The sequence below is a fragment of the Mytilus galloprovincialis genome, chromosome 6 (genome assembly GCF_965363235.1).
Source record: "Mytilus galloprovincialis chromosome 6, xbMytGall1.hap1.1, whole genome shotgun sequence".
Taxonomy (NCBI): domain Eukaryota; kingdom Metazoa; phylum Mollusca; class Bivalvia; order Mytilida; family Mytilidae; genus Mytilus; species Mytilus galloprovincialis.
In genome coordinates this window covers 85362120-85384473 of record NC_134843.1, presented here as the reverse complement: position 1 = coordinate 85384473, position 22354 = coordinate 85362120, and the positions used below count along the sequence as shown (strand labels likewise).

Genomic DNA, 22354 nt, shown 5'->3' with positions numbered 1-22354 from the left:
TTGGAGTTAAGAATGACTTCCTTTTGCTCTGAACTAGTACACAATTTTATTAAGGGGCCAGCTGAGGACCACCTCCGGGTGCGGGATTTTCTCGCTGCGTTGAAGACCCATTGGTGGCCTTCGGCTTTTGTCTGTTCTTTGGTTGGATTGTTGTCTCTTTGACATATTCCCCATTTCCATTCTCAATTTAATTGCTAAAACGAAGTATACACTTTCGATAATAACATCACGTGTTTATAGAATAACTTTCATCCGGTATGCGCATGTCTATAAAGTTGAAAAGTCAAACATATAAGACTTTGAGAGCATTATCAGCCTAAAAAACCTTCAAAAATCAAATTTATGAGAGGGATATACAATATACTAAATAAATGATAAATTAACATCATTATACATGTAAACGTTTAACGTGCATTTGAATTCCAGAGGAGAACAAATAATAACAATAACAAGATATATCTTCAATACAGTGGTATATCTGCATTTTTTTTTAATGATAGCACACTCTGTTAGAGCCGTTTTCTACGAATCATCATCGACGTAGTCTTCATTGACTGAGAACCTTTCCAACTGTGCCAACGCATTCCTTTGTTATCCTTTTTATTTCCTAGATACAGTCCGTTTAGATTAGACGAATGCCACCTTTCATACCACCAAGCCCCTCTATAATATTTTGCACAACTTTCACTGCTATGGGTGTCATTATCCTTATCTTTTGTCGAGAAAGCATGATTATTATGTCCCTTCAGAGAATCGCCTATTGTTTGTAAAAAGAATAAAACGGTAGACTCGTTAACGATGTAAAAAAAAAACCAACCACATATGAACTGTTTATTAAGTAATATCGTATTAGCTACAACACAACTGATTCACTAAATAATTTCATTATTAAATGTGAATAAAGTGGTTAGTCCAATAAACTGTAACTATTAGATCCGAGACCACAATTGTCGTCCCTTGATTTTCGTTGTTCACGAATATAGTCCCTAGTGTTGACAGTGGGTTACTTGCCATTAATTTTTATACCCCTTCCAAATTTATTTCTCCATGTTTAATGCCTCAAATTGCAAGTAGGGGGGTGAAATTACACTGTAAAAAAATTTGGGTCCAGAATTTTAAAGGAAAGTAGTGATTTGGTCCAGCTGAAAAAGATTGAAAATTAGCACTTCGGAAGCTGTCAAAAGATTTCAAGACGCCCTAAACATAAAATTGTCCATATTTTGAGTTAGAGCCGATGAAGTTTTCTATAATTTTGATATAATTTGTCCCAAAAGTAGTACAACACACTGTAAAAGTTTCTTTGAGAAAGCGCAGGTGGGATTTTTTTTATTTTCATTTATATTCTAAAAGAAATCACTACGAAATAATTGTGTTCTCGGACCTCATATTGTTTTCTATTAATTAGACATATAAAGTACTAAATTTTATAACAATTAATGTACTGAAAACGAATATAATTGCATCCATTTCATGAAGATTTTTGAAGGCAGTTTGTATTATTCATAATTCATCAAATTGCAAATTTATTTTAGTTTGACTTTCGGCAAATCACAAGTGGACAATTTCATCTTCCATATGATATATAAAGCAAACAATCAAACCATGGAAAAATATTCGTATTTTAAAAATTAACATTCTTTTTAAATAGTAATGTGTCTTTTCCGCAAGTTCACCCAAGTGATATAGCTAGTTATGATTCATACCGAATACAAATTTTAATGTATAAGGCCATAATATTGTACATATGTTAGATTTACTAGTTCTTGGTTTGCATTGCCACGATCTCAAAAACCGGTTTTAATTTTAAACAGTGCACCAAATTTCGTTTTATTAAACCTACTCATTACATTCTTGAATACATGCCCAAGTGTACTTTCAACGATTCGATGAAAACAGTGGATCAAGAGCTTAGTGTATTTAAAATCTATATAAAAATATAAATAGTACCAGCCGATCCACTATAACCATTCACTGTCAGTTTGTAGTTAGTTGATTTGTCACCGATGTAGAAGTTAGAATATTTTGCATAGGCTTTATCGCCATTGAAATCCTCCAGGTTAACTATGAGCTCATATTGTCCTCTTGATGTTAATTTATACAGCTTGTCATTACCTTTAAAATCAAAGTAAAGAGAAGAAAATATTTAGATGAATATGTTTTTTTCATTTTACACTCTTTTACATTCAAATTAACAAACCTTGTTCAAATTTATCATTATTAAATGAGTAAAATGTGGTATGATTTGTCGATGAAAAACCAATCCAAAAGAAAATAAAAACGGATTTAAGCAACTGAATGTCAACACACGGTATTCAACAATGAATAAAACAAAAACCATTTAGTAACCTATAAAAACATCGACATGAAAATATATGACATAATTCAAACAAAAAAGCAACGATCTGATTTATTACAAAACAATTAACGAAAATACAAACATGACAAACAACCAACCACAACCACTGACATACAACCTACTGGCGTAGGAAGGGCACATAGGGAATGCTGAAGGGTAAACATGTCTGTAAGCACTTAGTCCCCATCATAATATGAGATATTGGTATTAGAACAATAGAAGAATAGCAAAATCATTATCACAACAGTGATAACGGATTGTATAGTGATATGAATTTTTCGACTATTCATTTTCTAATGAATGCGTTAAAGTTATTTGATGAAAATACTTACCCAACCAGAATTCTGTTTTCAGATTACCAAATCCGTTTACATATTCTTCCCATCCTCGGTAGAAATCTACTTTACCGTCTTGTCTATGCTGAAAAACCTAAAATTTAAAATTCTTCATCCTATATAAAAGAAACGATATCTAATGGGCGTATATCATGTAACTAGTGCATATACTAAATAGGACAAATACCTGTATATTAGATATATAGATTATGTAATTCGTCTAAACAACAGCCCAACAATATTAGATCTGTAAATTTGCGGAAGCATATATATATATATATACAACTCGTCTAAACATCAACCCAACAATGTTAGATCTGTAAATTTGCTTTCGCAAATTTTTTGTTCTTCCCTCGCCGGGATTCGAACCCATGCTACTGAGATATCGTGACACCAAATCGCCTGCACTGTAGCCGTCCCGCTAGACCACACGACCACCTGGGCTTCACCAAAAATAAAGCTTTCGGTGGCCGTGTGTTACCTTTCCTCGTCAGTTTTAATCTAGCGTCGTACTACAGTACATGATATATAAGCATGGAGATGTTATTGTTACAGATCAGCTCAATTATCTATAGTAAAGGATCCTACAAATTAATGCAAGATACAGTCACAGAAAATAATTATATTTATAAGTACGTCTGAGTCAGTGACAACTCGACAACAGATTTATGCATCGGATCACCAGCAATGATTGTGATACATGGCTGTGTACATTATGTATATACAACTCGTCTAAACATCAACCCAACAATGTTAGATCTGTAAATTTGCTCTCGCATATTCTTTGTTCTTCCCTCGCCGGGATTCGAACCCATGCTACTGAGATATCGTGACACCAAATCGCCTGCACTGTAGCCGTCCTGCTAGACCACGCGACCACCTGGGCTTAAAAAAAAAGGTTTTGGTGGCCGTGTATTACCTTCCCTCGTCAGTTTTAATGTAGCGTCGTACTACAGTACATGATATATAAGGCATGGAGATGTTATTGTTACAGATCAGCTCAATTATATATAGTAAAGGATCCTACAAATTAATGCATGATACAGTCACAGAAAATAATTATATTTATAAGTACGCCTTAGTCAGTGACAACTCTACAACAGATTAACCATCGGATCACCAGCAATGATGGTGATGCATGGCTGTGTACATTTTGTATATACAACTCGTCTAAACATCAACCCAACAATGTTAGATCTGTAAATTTGCTTTCGCAAATATTTTGTTCTTCCCTCGCCGGGATTCGAACCCATGCTACTGAGATATCGTGACACCAAATCGCCTGCACTGTAGCCGTCCTGCTAGACCACACGACCACCTGGGCTTCACAAAATAAAGCTTTCGGTAGCCGTGTCTTACCTTTCCTCGTCAGTTTTAATCTAGCGTCGTACTACTGTACATGATATATAAGGCATGTAGATGTTATTGTTACAGATCAGCTCAATTATCTGTTGTATATACATAATGTACACAGCCATGTTTCACCATCACTGCTTGTGATCCGATGGATTAATCTGTTGTAGAGTTGTTACTGGCTCAGACGTACTTATATATCCTTATGATCCGTTCATCCTATATTGACTCTTAAAATTCAAGAGTCTATCTAAAAATGAGGGTACTTTTTATATGACCTTCCAAATACAGTTTCGATCCCTAACATCACTGACGAGACATGTATTGTCAAAAATCCGGATCTAGTGTACTAAAAAAATATTGACACCGTATGTTTGTGGCATCACATCGTGGCCACAAGTTATTTTTTTTTTCTGTTTAGTATTAAATTTATATTAAGATTCATTTTGTTACATCTCGTGATCAATTTTTTTGGGCAATCGCCAATGGCAGTCAGCAGGGTTAAAGAACATCAGTTGTTCGACCTGTCAGTCAAATGCGTTTTGTTTAAATATACTTTTTCACTTTTTTGGTCTTTTAGAAAATGTTGTTTGTGCGGTTTTTAGACCCTTCTACAACGAAATTTGTTTTACATGCACACGTATAAAAATTGCGGTTTTTATCCAACGCAATCATAGGTTTGAAAGTAGTTTTCAATTTAGACTCGTTTATATTTTTTCGTTTCGGCTTGTATCATATTTTCCCTCCGGTTTATATGATCCGTTCATCCCATATTGACTCTTAAAATTCAAGAGTCTTATCTAAAAATGAGGGTACTTTTTATATGGCCTTCCAAATACCGTTTCGATCCCTAACATCACTGAAGAGACATTTATTGTCGAAATCCGGATCTGGTGTACTAAAAAAATATTGACACCGTATGTTTGTGGCATAACATCGTGGCCACAAGTTAAATTTATTTTCTGTTTAGTATTAAATTTATTTTAAGATCCATTGTGTTACATCTTGTTCTCAATTTTATTTGGCAATCGCCAATGGCAGTCAGCAAGGTTAAAGAATATCAGTTGTTCGACCTGTTAGTCAAATGCGTTTTGTTTAAATATACTTTTTTAAATTTAGACTCGTGTATATATATATATATATATATATATATATATATATATATATATATATATATATATATATATATATATATGTTCTTTAACCCTGCTGACTGCCATTGGCGATTGCCAAATAAAATTGAGCACAAGATGTAACAAAATGGATCTTAATATAAATTTAATACTAAACAGAAAATAAATTTAACTTGTGGCCACGATGTTATGCCACAAACATACGGTGTCAATATTTTTTTAGTACACCAGATCCGGATTTCGACAATAAATGTCTCTTCAGTGATGTTAGGGATCGAAAAGGTATTTGGAAGGCCATATAAAAAGCACCCTCATTTTTAGATAAGACTCTTGAATTTTAAGAGTCAATATGGGATGAACGGATCATATAAACCGGAGGGAAAATATGATACAAGCTCAAACGAAAAAATATAAACGAGTCTAAATTGAAAACTACGTTCAAACCTATGATTGCGTTGGATTAAAACCGCAATTTTTATACGTATGCATGTAAAAAATTTTCGTTGTAGAAAGGTCTAAAAACAGCACAAACAACATTTTCCAAAAGACCAAAAAAGTGAAAAAGTATATTTAAACAAAACGCATTTGACTAACAGGTCGAACAACTGATGTTCTTTAACCCTGCTGACTGCCAAATAAAATTGATCACAAAATGTAACAAAATGGATCTAATATAAATTTATTACTAAACAGAAACAAAATTTAACTTGTGGCCACGATGTTATGCCACAAACATACGGTGTCATCATTTTTTTAGTACACCAGATCCGGATTTCGACAATAAATGTCTCTTCAGTGATGTTAGGGATCGAAACGGTATTTGGAAGGTCATATAAAAAGTACCCTCATTTTTAGAAAAAGTACCCTCACTTTTAGATAAACTCTTGAATTTTAAGAGTCAATATAGGATGAACGGATCATATAAACCGGAGGGAAAATATGATATAAGCCCAAACGAAAAAATATAAACGAGTCTAAATTGAAAACTACGTTCAAACCTATGATTGCGTTGGATAAAAAGCGCAATTTTTATACATGTTATATAAACGAGTCTTAATTGAAAACTACGTTCAAACCTATGATTGCGTTGGATAAAAACCGCAATTTTTATTCGTGTTCATGTAAAACAAATTTCGTTGTAGAAGTGTCTAAATACAGCACAAACAACATTTTCCAAAAGATCAAACAAGTGAAAAAGTATATTTAAACAAAACGCATTTGACTAACAGGTCGAACAACTGATGTTCTTAAACCCTGCTGACTGCCATTGGCGATTGCCAAATAAAATTGAGCACAAGATGTAACAAAATGGATCTTAATATAAATTTAATACTAAACAGAAAATAAATTTAACTTGTGGCCACGATGTTATGCCACAAACATACGGTGTCAATATTTTTTTAGTACACCAGATCCGGATTTCGACAATAAATGTCTCTTCAGTGATGTTAGGGATCGAAAAGGTATTTGGAAGGCCATATAAAAAGCACCCTCATTTTTAGATAAGACTCTTGAATTTTAAGAGTCAATATGGGATGAACGGATCATATAAACCGGAGGGAAAATATGATACAAGCTCAAACGAAAAAATATAAACGAGTCTAAATTGAAAACTACGTTCAAACCTATGATTGCGTTGGATTAAAACCGCAATTTTTATACGTATGCATGTAAAAAATTTTCGTTGTAGAAAGGTCTAAAAACAGCACAAACAACATTTTCCAAAAGACCAAAAAAGTGAAAAAGTATATTTAAACAAAACGCATTTGACTAACAGGTCGAACAACTGATGTTCTTTAACCCTGCTGACTGCCATTGGCGATTGCCAAATAAAATTGATCACAAAATGTAACAAAATGGATCTAATATAAATTTATTACTAAACAGAAACAAAATTTAACTTGTGGCCACGATGTTATGCCACAAACATACGGTGTCATCATTTTTTTAGTACACCAGATCCGGATTTCGACAATAAATGTCTCTTCAGTGATGTTAGGGATCGAAACGGTATTTGGAAGGTCATATAAAAAGTACCCTCATTTTTAGAAAAAGTACCCTCACTTTTAGATAAACTCTTGAATTTTAAGAGTCAATATAGGATGAACGGATCATATAAACCGGAGGGAAAATATGATATAAGCCCAAACGAAAAAATATAAACGAGTCTAAATTGAAAACTACGTTCAAACCTATGATTGCGTTGGATAAAAAGCGCAATTTTTATACATGTTATATAATCGAGTCTTAATTGAAAACTACGTTCAAACCTATGATTGCGTTGGATAAAAACCGCAATTTTTATTCGTGTTCATGTAAAACAAATTTCGTTGTAGAAGTGTCTAAATACAGCACAAACAACATTTTCCAAAAGATCAAACAAGTGAAAAAGTATATTTAAACAAAACGCATTTGACTAACAGGTCGAACAACTGATGTTCTTAAACCCTGCTGACTGCCATTGGCGATTGCCAAATAAAATTGATCACGAGATGTAACAAAATGGATCTTAATATAAATTTAATACTAAACAGAAAACGATAAACTTGTGGCCAAGATGTTATGCCACAACACAAGGTATTTGTTTTTGTACACCAGATCAAGATTTCGACAATATATGTCTCTTCAGTGATGTTAGGTATCGAAAAGGTATTTGGAAGGCCATATAATTTGCCCTTAATTTCAGATAGACTCTTGAATTTTAAGAGTCAATATAGGATGAACGGATCATATAAACCGGAGGGAAAATATGATACAAGCCCAAACAAAAAAATATAAACGAGTCTAAATTGAAAACAACGTTCAACCCTATGATTGCGTTGGATAAAAACCGCAATTTTTATACGTGTGCATGTAAAACAAATTTCGTTGTAGAAGGGTCTAAATACAGCACAAACAACATTTTCAAAAAGACCCAAAAAGTGGAAAAGTATATTTAAACAAAACGCATTTGACTAACAGGTCGACCAACTGATGTTCTTAAACCCTGCTGACTGCCATTGGCGATTGCCAAATAAAATTGATCACGAGATGTAACAAAATGGATATATATATTCATATCATGAAAAATACGTAAATAACCACCATAATAATGATATACATGTATATCAGTATAAACTGGGACTATTATGTTAGTACAATAGTCCCAGGTATAAATAGATATTTTCGATAATTGAAAAAGGGAGACCTGTCATGCACTGTACTATGGAATACTATATTATAATAAAATATGAGATAAGATTCCTTTCATAATTTAATCCCTAGCTGCCGATATCTCGAGACGGGTCTAGATCACTCATCTGCTGATATGGCACCTGCTGATTTTGCACCATTAACCTGCCAATTTTACCCCTACGTAGAACAACTAAAGTTGCTTCCCTTTGTACACTAACGGGTTGTAAATTAAAAATTAATGCCATGTTACTTTATTAATTAAGTTAAATAACAGCTAGCATTAGTTATATAAGATTGCAGGAAAGTATGATTTAAATGTTATGGTTTGTAAAATTTGAATTTACTTTTAAGAGTTTTGTCTTTTTTATAGTACATAAAATATTGATTTGGGAAACAATAAATTGTATTAATCTTCCAACGATAAAAAACAAGTGAAATGAAATTATTTAAACTAAAAGGAGGAAATAGGTTATTTTTTTCTTAAAATTTTATTGTATGGACACCACGAAGTTTGCCACAACTAAAAGAAGTTTGCCACACAATTAATATAATTTTATCTATGATTTCATAGTGAATGCAAAACGATGATTTGAGTAATTTACAAGATGTAAAAAGGGGGAGGATAGTCATTCTAATGATTTGACTTCGTTCACAGTGAACATGATTATCATGATAAATGTAGGATATCCTTACACTTTCAATGTAATCATGGTGTAAATGTATTTTATAATTTGTATCAATACATACAATCATTATGCATTTTATTCACATATATTTTTATAGAGGAACCTTAATATCACTAGTGTTAATTTGCTTCATCTTTTTTTCTTGTGTTCCAAGATTTGCTTTTTTAATTATTAATTACTCATTTTTTCAATTATTCAACATAAACTGACTCTTTTCAGTTTCGCTGTGGTGTTGTCCCTATACGGGTGGAGACGGGACGTTACGAGAGTCTTCCAATAGATCAAAGAACTTGTTTTGTTTGTGACGATATAATTGAAACGGAGGAGCATGTATTGACTGTATATCCGTTGTACGACGATCTTAGAGACGAACTGTATAAGATTTTAAACTTTGAAAACGAAAATTTTAGTCTATTGCCGAATTCCTTGAAACTTTCATTTATTTTAGCGAGTGAAAATATTAATGTGATACAAAAATGTGTCAAAACCTGCTAACTTATTTTAGATCGTAGAAGACGGGGTTTTATACCTATAATTGATGTAAATATGTTTTAATATTTAACTTGTTTTATAATAGCTTTTTGGAAATTTGTAAATACTATAGTTCCTTTTTAATCCGTCGCTCATAATTCTTTTTAGAATGGCATTAATAATTTTAAGGTTTCCTTTTATAATGTGAATTGTGTATACTATATTATTGATGGTGAGACGTTAATAAATTATTATTGTATTATTGTATTGTATACACTCACAACACTAGCAGAAGAAGTATATTTAATTTACACTGATACAGAAATATTAAATTAATTGATTGTGGTTTGTTTTACGTTCAGCATCCGAAATATTTCATGCATGCTCATGGTGATATCAAACCAATAATCATTAATACAACCGGAAGGTCTTTAATCGAAATCAATGTCGACAAATTTGAAATTACACTGGAAAATGAGGGTATATTGGATAGAGAAATTGAAATTTAGCCTTGCAACAGCCCACCTCCAGACCCTGCAAGGAGAAGTTCTTCCAAGGGCTATTAACGTACAGAGAGCCTGGCATTTTATCTCATCACGAGACAAAGAATGCAAAATCTCCTTTCTGACTAGACGTGGCTGCGTATTTATTCATCCAAACCGTTCAACCAAAGCTTTTAAAATTTAAACATGTTGTAACTGACAACAAAATGAAGGTCAAGTTCAATAATGACGATTTTGACTTTTACCGTTCAGGAGTTATGGTTCTTGAAAGATTGAAAAATGGCATTTTCAGTCGTGTCTGAATAGAACTTATCACCAGTTAGTAAAATTGTATAAGATACCGTGAAAAAAAAACCTTACAAGTGTTATTTCTAAGTGGTCTTGATTTATTTTCGATTGTCTTCTTATTAGACTATTTGTGGATATCCAAGTGTGTATTTGTTGATCAATCTAGCTTTAGAGGCAGTTATTTCATTGTGCTTTAAATTCAAATAGAAAAAAAAATGCTCCTGCTCTATTTGAGGGTTTGGATGGGGTTAAATGATTAACGAACAATGCCCTTAAAAAATGAAGATTAGAGAATAACGGGCCAAAAAAATGAAGATTACAGAAAAAAGGGGTTAATTTTTTGAAGATTAGAAAAAAAAGGGGTTATTTTTTTTAAAGATTAGAGAAAAAAGGGGTGAAAATTAAATGTTTACAGAATAACAGACCCCCCCCCCCCCCCCCCCATCCAGACCCTCCTATCTATATGTTCATTATATTTTATCCCATTATTTTCTTCTTTTCCCCCAATATTATTATCTATTCATTTTTGTCCATTCTGTCTTCTATTTCCATTATTTTCTGTTATATCAGCAACCCATCCAGACCTTCATGCATGTGTATGACAGGCACCATTGTTTTTCTAATTAGAACGAGGTTTACATTTTTGTCTTTAAGTTGTTGTTTACATATATTATTCTCTATTGTTATCCTATTGTTTTTTATTCCCTTTTTTGTGTCCATTCTGTTGTCTTTGTCTATTATTCTCTAATATATATAAACATCCCATCCAGATCTTCATTCATATATATGACAGGTCAGGCATCGTTATTGGTGAGTTATATGAAAAATATTAAGAACGAAAATTAAATCTTATTCTTTTAGCTTATAGTTTACATATTATTTAAATCTAAAGGAGATACTACAAAGCCAATTAAAAAATACTTACATTTTCAAAGTATTTATTCAAATAAATCCCGACAAAACAATCTAAATTATCTTAAAATGAGGAGAAAAAAGTTGTAAATTAGATCTGTTAGTGAAAATACACATTTGTGGATATATGTTATTAAGTTTAAAAATGGTTGTGGAAGAACACAATGTTTTTTTTGGCAATTTGTTAAATTATATCAAAAATAGTTTTTCTCTGAAAACTTAAGACACTGTGCAAAGGGAGGCAAATCAAATTTTCCCAAAAAGGTGCCGTATCGCCAGCTGATGGTGCTATATCAGCAGGTGCTCAATCAGCAGGTGAGTGATCTAGACCTTACTGGATATCTCTTTACATTTTTTAAATATTCTTACTGTCCATCCTCCGCCATCCGTCTCCATATCACAGTACGCCTTAAATCCAGCACCACCTGACGGGTAGATTTTGTAGACTCCACTTTTGTAATGATTTCTGTCTAAATCCGAGCAGTCTCGAACTCTAGGCTCTGTATGTGTAGAATCATATGAAGAATATTAGAGCTAATGTAATGTCAGTATACTGTTTAAATATTTAGGTAAAGCTATAACATTCAAATTCACAAATTAATCTATCAAATTAAAAAGGTTTTATGTTTATATGAACTTTAAACTTGATGTTTTTGTTTATAAGATAAATACCATTATTGTATTAGACATGAAAAGCACAGGAATGCTCTAAAAATCAAGGTATACCTTAGACTAAATTTTAAGGGAATTTATTCATTTGATTTTCACCTGAAGGCAGCAAAGATCTGTATTTACCAGTTGCCAAGATGCTAAGTACTCGTTCAGCTGTTTTCCCATAAAAGCAAACACCTTAAAAAAAAATCAATTCAAAACTGATAAGAATAATAATAAAATTATTCCATAGATAAGTATATGTTAGCGGCAATAAATGAAATTAAAGATTAAGCTTAAATCCTAGGCAATAAGCTAACGCCTAGGCATTAAGCTATTGCCTGAAATTTTCAGGCATTAAGCTTAATTCCTGAAATTTGATGATGATTTTTCATACTATTGCCGAACATGATTTCAGGCAATAAGTAAACTCTGGAATTTATTATGTTTATGCATATTTGGTGATTTATTCTTGATATGCAGTCGTTTCTTAATTATATTTCTAATATTATATGTATAAATATACTTTCATTTGACAGATCTTCAAAAATAGGTTTAATTTGTAATTTTGACAGTTAAAAAACAGAATTAAATCATACTTTTTTCATGTTTTTGTGGTATTACAAAATATTAAAAAGATTTAAAATTAAAAAAAGCGATTGTATCCAATTAAAAAAGGGGGAGATTCTATAGAATAGTTATAATATTTATTTGTAAATTCGTACACTTCATTAGTCGAGCTGGTTTGAACGGTTCGAAAATAGACAAAATTAAGATGTGATTTGTTTGCTCACACCATGCATTTTCCAATTTTTTTTTAGTAAATACCTTTGCTAACAGTTCCACAACTTGTGATAACAAAATAATTTCAAGACAAAAGTTTTCATTTTTTTAAATTATTATTTGATGCGTTTTAATATAAATATATATTTTATTTGTGATTCTATTTTCGGTCTCTTGTGGACAGTTGTCTCATTGGCAATCAAATCACATCTTCTTTTTTTTGTATTGTAACGATTTCGCCCCTTAAACCGAGTGGTAAGTTAAATTGAATAAGGAGGCTCGATCGAACATAATTTGCATGGATCCTTTGAGTTGGTATATGGTTGAAATAATAACTAAGTCAGGTAACATTTCATAGGTATTTTATATAATATCTATATATAATCAAACATTTACAATTGATCATAAAAACATACATTCATATTTATAAACAATTTGCCGTAATCATCTTTATTTATAGCCTAAATATAGGTCAGGAAGGTTGACCTCAATTTTCTATAGGGTTGACTGTTTCCGTAGGTTGATTTTATAGAAGGTTGAACTTTTCAACCTTCTATTTCCAAAAAGTATGAAATACTTAAAAGGGTTGGTTTATAATAAAATATCCATATATCTTATTTCCTAAAACAAAAGTAGGTTTCCAGAAAACCTCTTTCATATTATTGCATTGATAGAAGGTTGATTAAGTGGAACGATGGTTGACGGGACTTTCCCGTAGGTCGAAGGTTGACTTTTGCAAAACAAACAATAGCCATGTGCTAGAAGGTTTAAGTTTTTCTTAAAACAATTAAAACCCGCGTACCATACTAATGGTTGACGTTGGTTCAGACATTCTGATTTAGGTTTACTACCAGAAATGTGACTGCTCTTGCAGACGATGAGAATAATTCTGAAGTTCGTTTCGTCAACCTTCTATTTATAATTTTCCGGTCAATGGATCGACCAATCAAAACGCTTGTTATGTTCACAGGCAATAACGTGTATTAGACCGCCAATACACAAATAAATATGGCTTCTCTAGTAAATAAACTATGGCCCTGCTGGTATTTAGATCATTACGGCTAAAATACAAGTTATTACATTAAGAAAATAAGTAAGCAAATAAGTACTATTAATTTAATAATACGATCACTAAATCGTAACACAGCCCCTAACCACTAGACGTTTGTCCTCAAATGCACAGAAACTATCTATACATGTATTAAATTAATTGGTTGGTTGGCTGACAACTTGAAAACAAAAATCCAATAAGACAACCCTGTCTTATAATACAAACTCATTCTATACACACTAATCTATTCACATACCAGTAAATGGGTTATGAAAATTCAACAACAGATTATGTCAAATAATGACATATTAAATAGCACTATCAATGGTTATAAAATCCATAATTAAAACAAAAGATTCTACTACATGTGAATAAATAAGCCAATACTGGACAGTAAAACCTGAGAAAAGAAAAGGATAAATTACATCATAGGGATTTTCTAAGGTAATACTGTCACTGCATTAAAAAATACCTATCATTATGCACAATAGAATCATTTATACAACACATATAAATATATTATACAATGTTCATATCTTCAAACAAATGTTCTAGGTTGACTGTTCAACATCTTCTTCTGTACCGCAAACTATCGGCAATTAACTAAACCAAACAGGAACATTTTCTCCTAGATAGGGCTTCCATCTGTCTTGGTGCACTACCTTAGGTTTGGTCTTTGGTCCTTTCTGTATTCTATATATAACATCATTAAGTTTATTTACAACAATATATGGGCCTTCCCAATTATTTTATAACTTTGGACACAATCCTTTTACACGACGAGGATTGTGCAACCACACTGGATCTCCTGCATCAAATGTTTGCATCTTAGTTCCAACATTATAATTTCTTTTCATCCTGTCGCTTGACAGTTTTAATTTATTTCGTGCAAATTTATGAATTACCTCCAACTTTTGGGATAATTCATAGGCATATACAGTTTTTAAATACAAAGGTGACTTTCAGTCTCTGGTCTACCCAGAATTAAATCTACTGGAAGATTTACTTCTCTTCCAAATAACATGGAACATGGAGATGTACCCAAACTCTCATGTTCTGATGACCGAAAGGCCAACATTAATAAATAAATATATTCGTCCCAATCTCTCTGGTGTTTGCTTACAAAAGCAGATAACATCGTCTCAATGGTTGAATTTGATTTTTCAACCATACCATCCGATTTTGGTCGGAATGGTGTTGTACAGGTTTTATGGATACCCAAAATAATACACATCTCTTTAAACACATTGAATTCAAAATTAGACCCTTGGTCTGAGTGGATTGAAAGAGGAACCCCAAAAATGGTTACTATTCTTTCCACAAATTTCCTAGCTACTGTCACTGCTTCAGTGTCGGAAATTGGTATAGCTTCCGTCCATTTTGAAAAATAATCCTGAACTACCATTAGATAGCGATTATTATTGACACTTATGGGTAAAGGTCCTAGAATGTCAATAGCCATTCTTTCCCAAGGAGCACCCACAAGATACTGCTTCATTGGGGCCTTAGGTTTTTTACAAGGTGCTTTCTTAGAAGCACAAATATCACATTTGGTACACCAAAATTTAACATCCTGTCTCATTTTATACCAAAAATATCTCTGTTTAATTTTTGATAGAGTCTTCCTTACACCAAGATGACCACCGGTCACTGTGTTATGTACTTGGTTCAACACGAACCTTTTAAAATTAGCTGGAATAACAATATGTAGATCATAATGTTTTCCATTATAGCTTTCCCACTTTCTATATAAGATTCCATTGACAAGAATTAAAGAATTTAATCTTGACCAATAAAATTTAACTTCAGGACTCATATGGGATACATCTGCCCATATGGGTTTAACTTCATCTATTTTCCACTGGATAATTATACTGATTACATCATCAGATAATTGAGATTCTGAAACATTTTCAAAATTTATCTCTTTAACTGGGTCGTCCTTCTCATTTTGACTGCAAGCATAATCCTTAGATCTGGTACAAACTCTTACTATCTTAGACCGAACAGGGAGTACATCAGGGTATTTGGACCCTTACTTCTAAATTCATTATGAATTACATGACTTTTTACTTTGTGGCACGTTTCGTCACTTGTCATGTTTGGCCAATCTTCATTTATACAGCTAATACTAGTTGTTGTAACTGATTGTTTGACACTAACATCTTGAACATTTCTGCAAGATTCACGAATAGTGACATTATCATTACATTTTTCAACCGTTAAAACGTTTTTATGAGTTGGAACCAATTCATAATTTATTTCTGCTCTAGCACAGTGAGGACATTCTTTATTATAGCAAGGACGTCTACTTAGGGCGTCTGCATTATTGTGGGACCTTCCAGCTCTGTGCTCAATTTTAAAATCATATGATGCCAGGACCTCGAACCAACGAGCTAATTGACCTTCTGGATTCTTAAAATTGAACAACCAACTTAATGCACCATGGTCACTTCTAACCTTGAAGTATTTACCATATAAATAATGGTGAAAATGTTTAATAGAGGCTACTACAGCTAGTAGTTCTCTTCTGGTAACACAATATTTTCTCTCAGATCTACTGAAAGTTTTACTAAAGTAACAAATTACTTTTTCTACTCCATCCTGGAGTTGAGATAGCACTGCTCCCATACCATCATTACTCGCGTCGGTATCCAAAATAAATAAATCCTCCCTGGTAGGGTAGGCTAAAATAGGTGCACTAATTAAAGTAGTCTTTAATTCCTCAAAAGATTGTTGACATTCTTCTGTCCAGACAAACTTTTGGTTTTTCTCAGTAACCTTATACAAAGGTTTAGCTTTATCAGCATATTTCAAAATAAATTTTCTATAATAGGATGTTAATCCTAGAAAACTTCTCACATCTTTTATACTTTTGGGCACTGGCCAGTCCTTAACTGACTGAATTTTATTTGGGTCAGTAGCTACTCCACTTTCGCTAACAATGTGACCTAAAAATTTAACTTCTTTCTTAAGAAAGTTGCATTTCTTGGGATTCAGCTTTAAATTAGCTGCTTTTAATCTTTGAAAAACTTCTTTCAAGTTCTTCATATGTTCCTCAAATGATTTTGAGAAAACAATTATATCATCTAAAAAAACTAAACAAATTTTCCAGGTCAAACCTGATAAAACTGTTTCCATTAACTGTTCAAATACAGGGGCACTATTACATAGACCCATTGGCATTCTCTTGAACTGCCAGAGACCACCCCCTGGAAAGGAAAAGGCTGTTTTTGGTCTATCCTCCTTGGCTACTGGAATCTGATAATATCCTGACTTTAAATCGACGGTTGAGAAGAACTTGGAGTCTGATAAGGAGTCTATAGTGTCATCTATTCGGGGCAAGGGGTAGGATGGGCGTAAAACCAATAAATTTACGGCGCGAAAATCAATACAGAATCGCCAACTACCATCTGACTTCTTCACAAGAACAAGATTGGAGTTGTAGAAGGTTCTATAATATCTTGCTTAACCATTTTCTGAATTTCAGCTTCAGCATCCTTCATTCTAGCTAGGGGTATTCGTCTGGGTCGCTGACGTACTGGAGGGTGATTTCCAGTATTTATTGTATGTTCGACCAAATCAGTTAAACCAATGTCCTCAGAGGACTTTGAGAATATACTACTATATTCTATTAAAAGGTCTTTAAATTTCTCCTTTTGATCTTTATCAAGATAAGCTTGACTAGACTCAAATACACCATGTAAATAATCAGGTAATTGTCTCCCCTTACTTACTATAGCTGGGCCACCAGCCACACTGTTAACAAACTCAGAAGTTTGAATATCTTCTTCATCTACTTTATTGCAGGTATCAATAATTGTACCCTTATATAAAGTGCAGGGCTCTTTATTCATATTTATTATCCTCAAAGGAATATTATACATCTCTGGATGTACAATTGATCTTGCCACCAATAAGCCATTCTTCTCCATAAATTTCTCATTAGGTTCTATCAAACCAGCTAAACCTCTAAAAATAGGTTCATCTGACTCCCCAGAAACAATCATTTCTGAGTTGGGAGGTACATCTACTGTCTCTTGTATAGCAACTCTATAACAAGATTTAGCACTGCTTGCATAATGATAACATTGAATTATCTCCCCTTTAATCTTCAGCTTATTTTGACTTAACAAGACATCACAGTCATGAGTCACAAGAAAATCCATTCCAATGATACCTTCATTGGAAATATCAGCCACTAAAACATTGTGGTGATAAATATAATTTCCAAGACAAATTTCAACATCAATTTGTCATATAAATGGTGCTCTATCACCAGTAGCAGTAATTAAATTAATATTCACAGGATTCATTTTTGGAAGTAATGAGGGATTTATTTCATCAATAAATTTCTTACTTAAAATAGTAACATTTGCTCCTGTATCCACAAGAAAAGCTAAACATTTATTATTAATTTTAGCTCTGACAAATAATCCCTCGTTATTTGCCAAAGATTCATTTATCTTTATCGACTTGGGCCATTCTGTCCTGGCCTGGCTCCGACCCCTGAGTCCGACCTCAACTGGTTTCCCTGTTGATAATTATTCTGATTCTGACCAAAATTATTATTTCTCTGGTTAAAATTTCTATTCCCCTGACCAAAATTCTTATTCTGGTTATTATATCCTCTCTGACCATTTTGATAGTTCCTCTGTTGGTTACCTCCCCCTTGGCTATTCCTATTCTGGTTTTGGGACATACCCTTTATATTTCTGGTCAATGTGACCAGTTCTCTTTTAAAATCACATAATTCATTTTTTAATGATTTTAAATCTTCCCCCTTGTCATCATTCAACTCTGTATTAAATTTAGTATCAGTTTGAACTGAATCTGTTTGTCTAACCATGCAACCTTTTTGTCTCTCTGCTAACTTCAATTTCTCTAACCTAACAGCTAGTGTTTCTGCCTCATGTATAGATTTAGGGTTAGATTCCCTAAGTCTTAGTCTCAGATCAGCATCTGGTAAAGCATCTATAAAGTGTTCTAGTGCTAACACACTAGTAATTGTGGATGGGGCACTTGGACAAGCTTGCCTAGTTAATTTCTTAATTGACTGGGCCAATTCGGGTAAACTTTCTTCTTTACCTCTCATACGGGTCTGGAGTTTTGCCCTAAAAAGCTCTGATTTCTCAGCTGAACCATATCTATTGTCCAAAACTTTTACCAAACTATCATAGTCCTTCCTAGATTCCTTATCTAGTTCATTTAAAAGAGCTCTTGCTCCCCCTTTTAAACTACCAGTCAAATATAATGATTTGGTTGCATAATTCCAACCATTTATTTCAGCTAAAATTTCAAATTGAGCTAAATATTCATTTAAATCTTCATCTCCCTCATACAACTGTGGCTTCATGGTTACATTGCTAGACTTGGGTGAATGGGTATGGGAATTGGTCAATCTTGGAACCTGAGGTCTATCCAGTACAGCATAGTTTTGATTTATATTATACATTTTATCTTTATTAAATGAATAAATATTATCTGTGTTTTGTTGTTGTTTTTCTGTATTTTGATTTGTCTGATCAGCTTCATCAGGAACTGCTTGCCCAACACCTTCAGATATGTTTTCAGTGTTTACCATGTCACTCATGTGACTACTGTGATTTACTAAATCTTTATTTTGTTCCATCATTTCATAATTGGTAGAAATATTTTTCTTGTTTTCATGTACAGCATCTTCAATTTGGCTTATGCGACCTTCAATAGAAGAAATTTTGTCTTCAAAATCTCTTTTTATCTGATTTACAGCAATGAAAACTCATGGGTTATCTCCCCTAATTGGTTATGAAATAAACTTTTAAGGTTTCTCAATTCATTCATAAATAAGTTTTGTTCCTTGTCATGGCTTATTGTCTGCTCTGCATAGTCAACACTATCAACCTTCTGTTCATTTAAAGGAATGGTTATTTCTCCATCATTTTCCTCTTGGAAAGAATGATTAAGAGCTATAATTACTTCTCCAGAATCATCCATATTGTACTAAAATTTTAATAATTCTTATTATAAAAATTTAGTGAAATAGTTTAAATCAAGTAAATATACTAAAGCTTCTTTAGTATAAATTTATCAATTATTTATTTAAACCACCAAATTCAAAGTTTTTAGAATCCCACTTCTGACACCAATGTAACGATTTCGACCCTTAAACCGAGTGGTAAGTTAAATTGAATAAGGAGGCTCGATCGAACATAATTTGCATGGATCCTTTGAGTTGGTATATGGTTGAAATAATAACTAAGTCAGGTAACATTTCATAGGTATTTTATATAATATCTATATATAATCAAACATTTACAATTGATCATAAAAACATACATTCATATTTATAAACAATTTGCCGTAATCATCTTTATTTATAGCCTAAATATAGGTCAGGAAGGTTGACCTCAATTTTCTATAGGGTTGACTGTTTCCGTAGGTTGATTTTTTTCAACCTTCTATTTCCAAAAAGTATGAAATACTTAAAAGGGTTGGTTCATAATAAAATATCCATATATCTTATTTCCTAAAACAAAAGTAGGTTTCCAGAAAACCGCTTTCATATTATTGCATCGATAGAAGGTTGATTAAGTGGAACGATGGTTGACGGGACTTTCCCGTAGGTCGAAGGTTGACTTTTGCAAAACAAACAATAGCCATGTGCTAGAAGGTTTAAGTTTTTCTTAAAACAATTAAAACCTGCGTACCATACTAATGGTTGACGTTGGTTCAGACATTCTGATTTAGGTTTACTACCAGAAATGTGACTGCTCTTGCAGACGATGAGAATAGTTCTGAAGTTCGTTTCGTCAACCTTCTATTTATAATTTTCCGGTCAATGGATCGACCAATCAAAACGCTTGTTATGTTCACAGGCAATCTCGTGTATTAGGCCGCCAATACACAAATAAATATGGCTTCTCTAGTAAATAAACTATGGCCCTGCTGGTATTTAGATGATTACGGCTAAAATACAAGTTATAACATTAAGAAAATAAGTAAGCAAATAAGGTAAACACATTACCTCATCAATTATAATACAAATACCTGCCAACCAACCGTGAATATTCTGTACGAGGTGACATTCCATCGTAAAAATAGCGATGCGAAAACGTAAACAAAAACAGCTGACTCGTAAAATTACTACTATAGAATATGGAGAACACGAGTACTATTAATTTAATAATACGATCACTAAATCGTAACAGTATTAAGATGAAACTGGGCCCTGTATTTTTTTTTACAGTAATACAGTAATAAAATAGAATATTTGAAGTACTCAGTATTTATATGAAAGATGTACGATTATATATTTAATTTTAACTATTTTCAATTCAATTTAATATAAAACATATTTATATTTTTTTACTTATTTTTTCGTTCAAAGAGTTTAAATGTACCATTATAGTACTAAAATTATTTATTACCATTAAATTTAAAATCAACAAGTATTTTCTAATAATTAATCGTTTTTTTAAATCAAAGTTGTTGGTTAAATTTGATACAATATTTCAATTTTTTCATTTGCTGTTTTCTTTTACGCCGATACTCAGGACAGCAGTTAGAACATCGTTGCTAAGATAATCCTCAAAGATAAAGCTCAGATAGCTTTGGTGTGCATGCTGAGACATGTCGTAAGTCGGTCCTTACTTTATCATAATGTCTTTCCAAAGAATATAATCTTATATGAAAAATCTTAGGACAGTTTCGATAAAACTAGTTCTCATAATTTTATTATGTTACAAATATATTTTTATCTAAATGAATAAATGTCTTTATTTACTTGCATTTATATATAAGGCATTAAGCATTAAGCTTAATGCCTGCACACATTTTTCAGGATTTAAGACTAATGCCTAACATCATTTAGGCAATAGACTTACTGCCTAGGCGTTATATTATTGCCTAGGATTAAGCTTAATGCCTAATTTCACTTATTGCCGCCAACATATATATATATATAAGCAGATACACTCTAAAATGATCAAGAAACCAATGTACGATATATATCAATTAACGTAACGTTTAGAACACGAATTTTACAGAGTCAAACACATCAATTATGTTATAAATATATTTACCAGCATCTGAAGTGGAGGTAAGTTTTCCGTCTGCATAATGTTTTGCTAAAAGCACCACCAATACAAAATCAAACCACATTGTAAGCCTCTAATGTATGTTGGAACAATACACTTTGAAGGAACCTGGCATCAAACTTCAACAACTTGTATACGATTAATACATACGTTTTAAATGTCAAATGTCGCGTGACTTATTATGGCAACAGATTGGAATGACAAACATTTCTAGGAACAACTTCGAATTTCTATGAAAATGCCTTAAATCTTTGTATATTCATGGGATATTTTATTTTGACACATACTTTGATGTGTATGTTGTTATAGGACATACAACATTGCATATTCGTTCCTAAATTGGCAACAATGCTATGAATCAGGCCTATGCCTGTACACATAGGAATATAAACCAATTACAACAGGAACATTTTACTTTTAAATAACAAGGATTTGCTAACAAGTTCTTTTTAATATACATTTCATTAAAAAACAAATCAAATGTTCAATTTTCCTTCATAAACGAAACCGTTCGGACTTATTTATAACAAGTGAAAACATATATGACGGGGGACGTACTTACCACATCAATGCACCCTGC

At 32.5% G+C, this 22354-nt stretch overlaps 1 protein-coding gene across 2 annotated transcripts; it reads right to left on the bottom strand.

The window, feature by feature from the left end:
- Window positions 1-456: 456 nt before the first annotated feature.
- On the bottom strand, window positions 457-21877 carry LOC143080555 (ryncolin-2-like). 2 transcript variants are annotated; one of them, XM_076256445.1, is made up of 6 exons: window positions 21760-21877; window positions 11980-12060; window positions 11581-11711; window positions 2689-2785; window positions 1948-2112; window positions 457-757 (listed from the first exon to the last, which is right to left on the bottom strand). In XM_076256445.1, exons 1-6 carry the CDS (start codon window positions 21836-21838, stop codon window positions 510-512), a joined length of 801 nt encoding a protein of 266 aa, XP_076112560.1. In that variant the 5' UTR covers window positions 21839-21877; the 3' UTR covers window positions 457-509. The 2 variants fall into 2 exon arrangements, with proteins under 2 accessions (XP_076112560.1, XP_076112562.1); XM_076256447.1 differs by having other exon boundaries at window positions 12007-12060.
- Window positions 21878-22354: the final 477 nt, after the last annotated feature.

Coding starts and splice junctions, on each gene's coding strand:
- LOC143080555 (XM_076256445.1), bottom strand. CDS start 21,838: ATGTGGTTTGATTTTGTATTGGTGGTGCTTTTAGCAAAACATTATGCA. Junction 2,113..2,688: donor GAAAACAGAATTCTGGTTGG/GTAAGTATTTTC, acceptor TTGATTTTAAAG/GTAATGACAAGCTGTATAAA. Junction 758..1,947: donor TGGTTATAGTGGATCGGCTG/GTACTATTTATA, acceptor TACAAACAATAG/GCGATTCTCTGAAGGGACAT.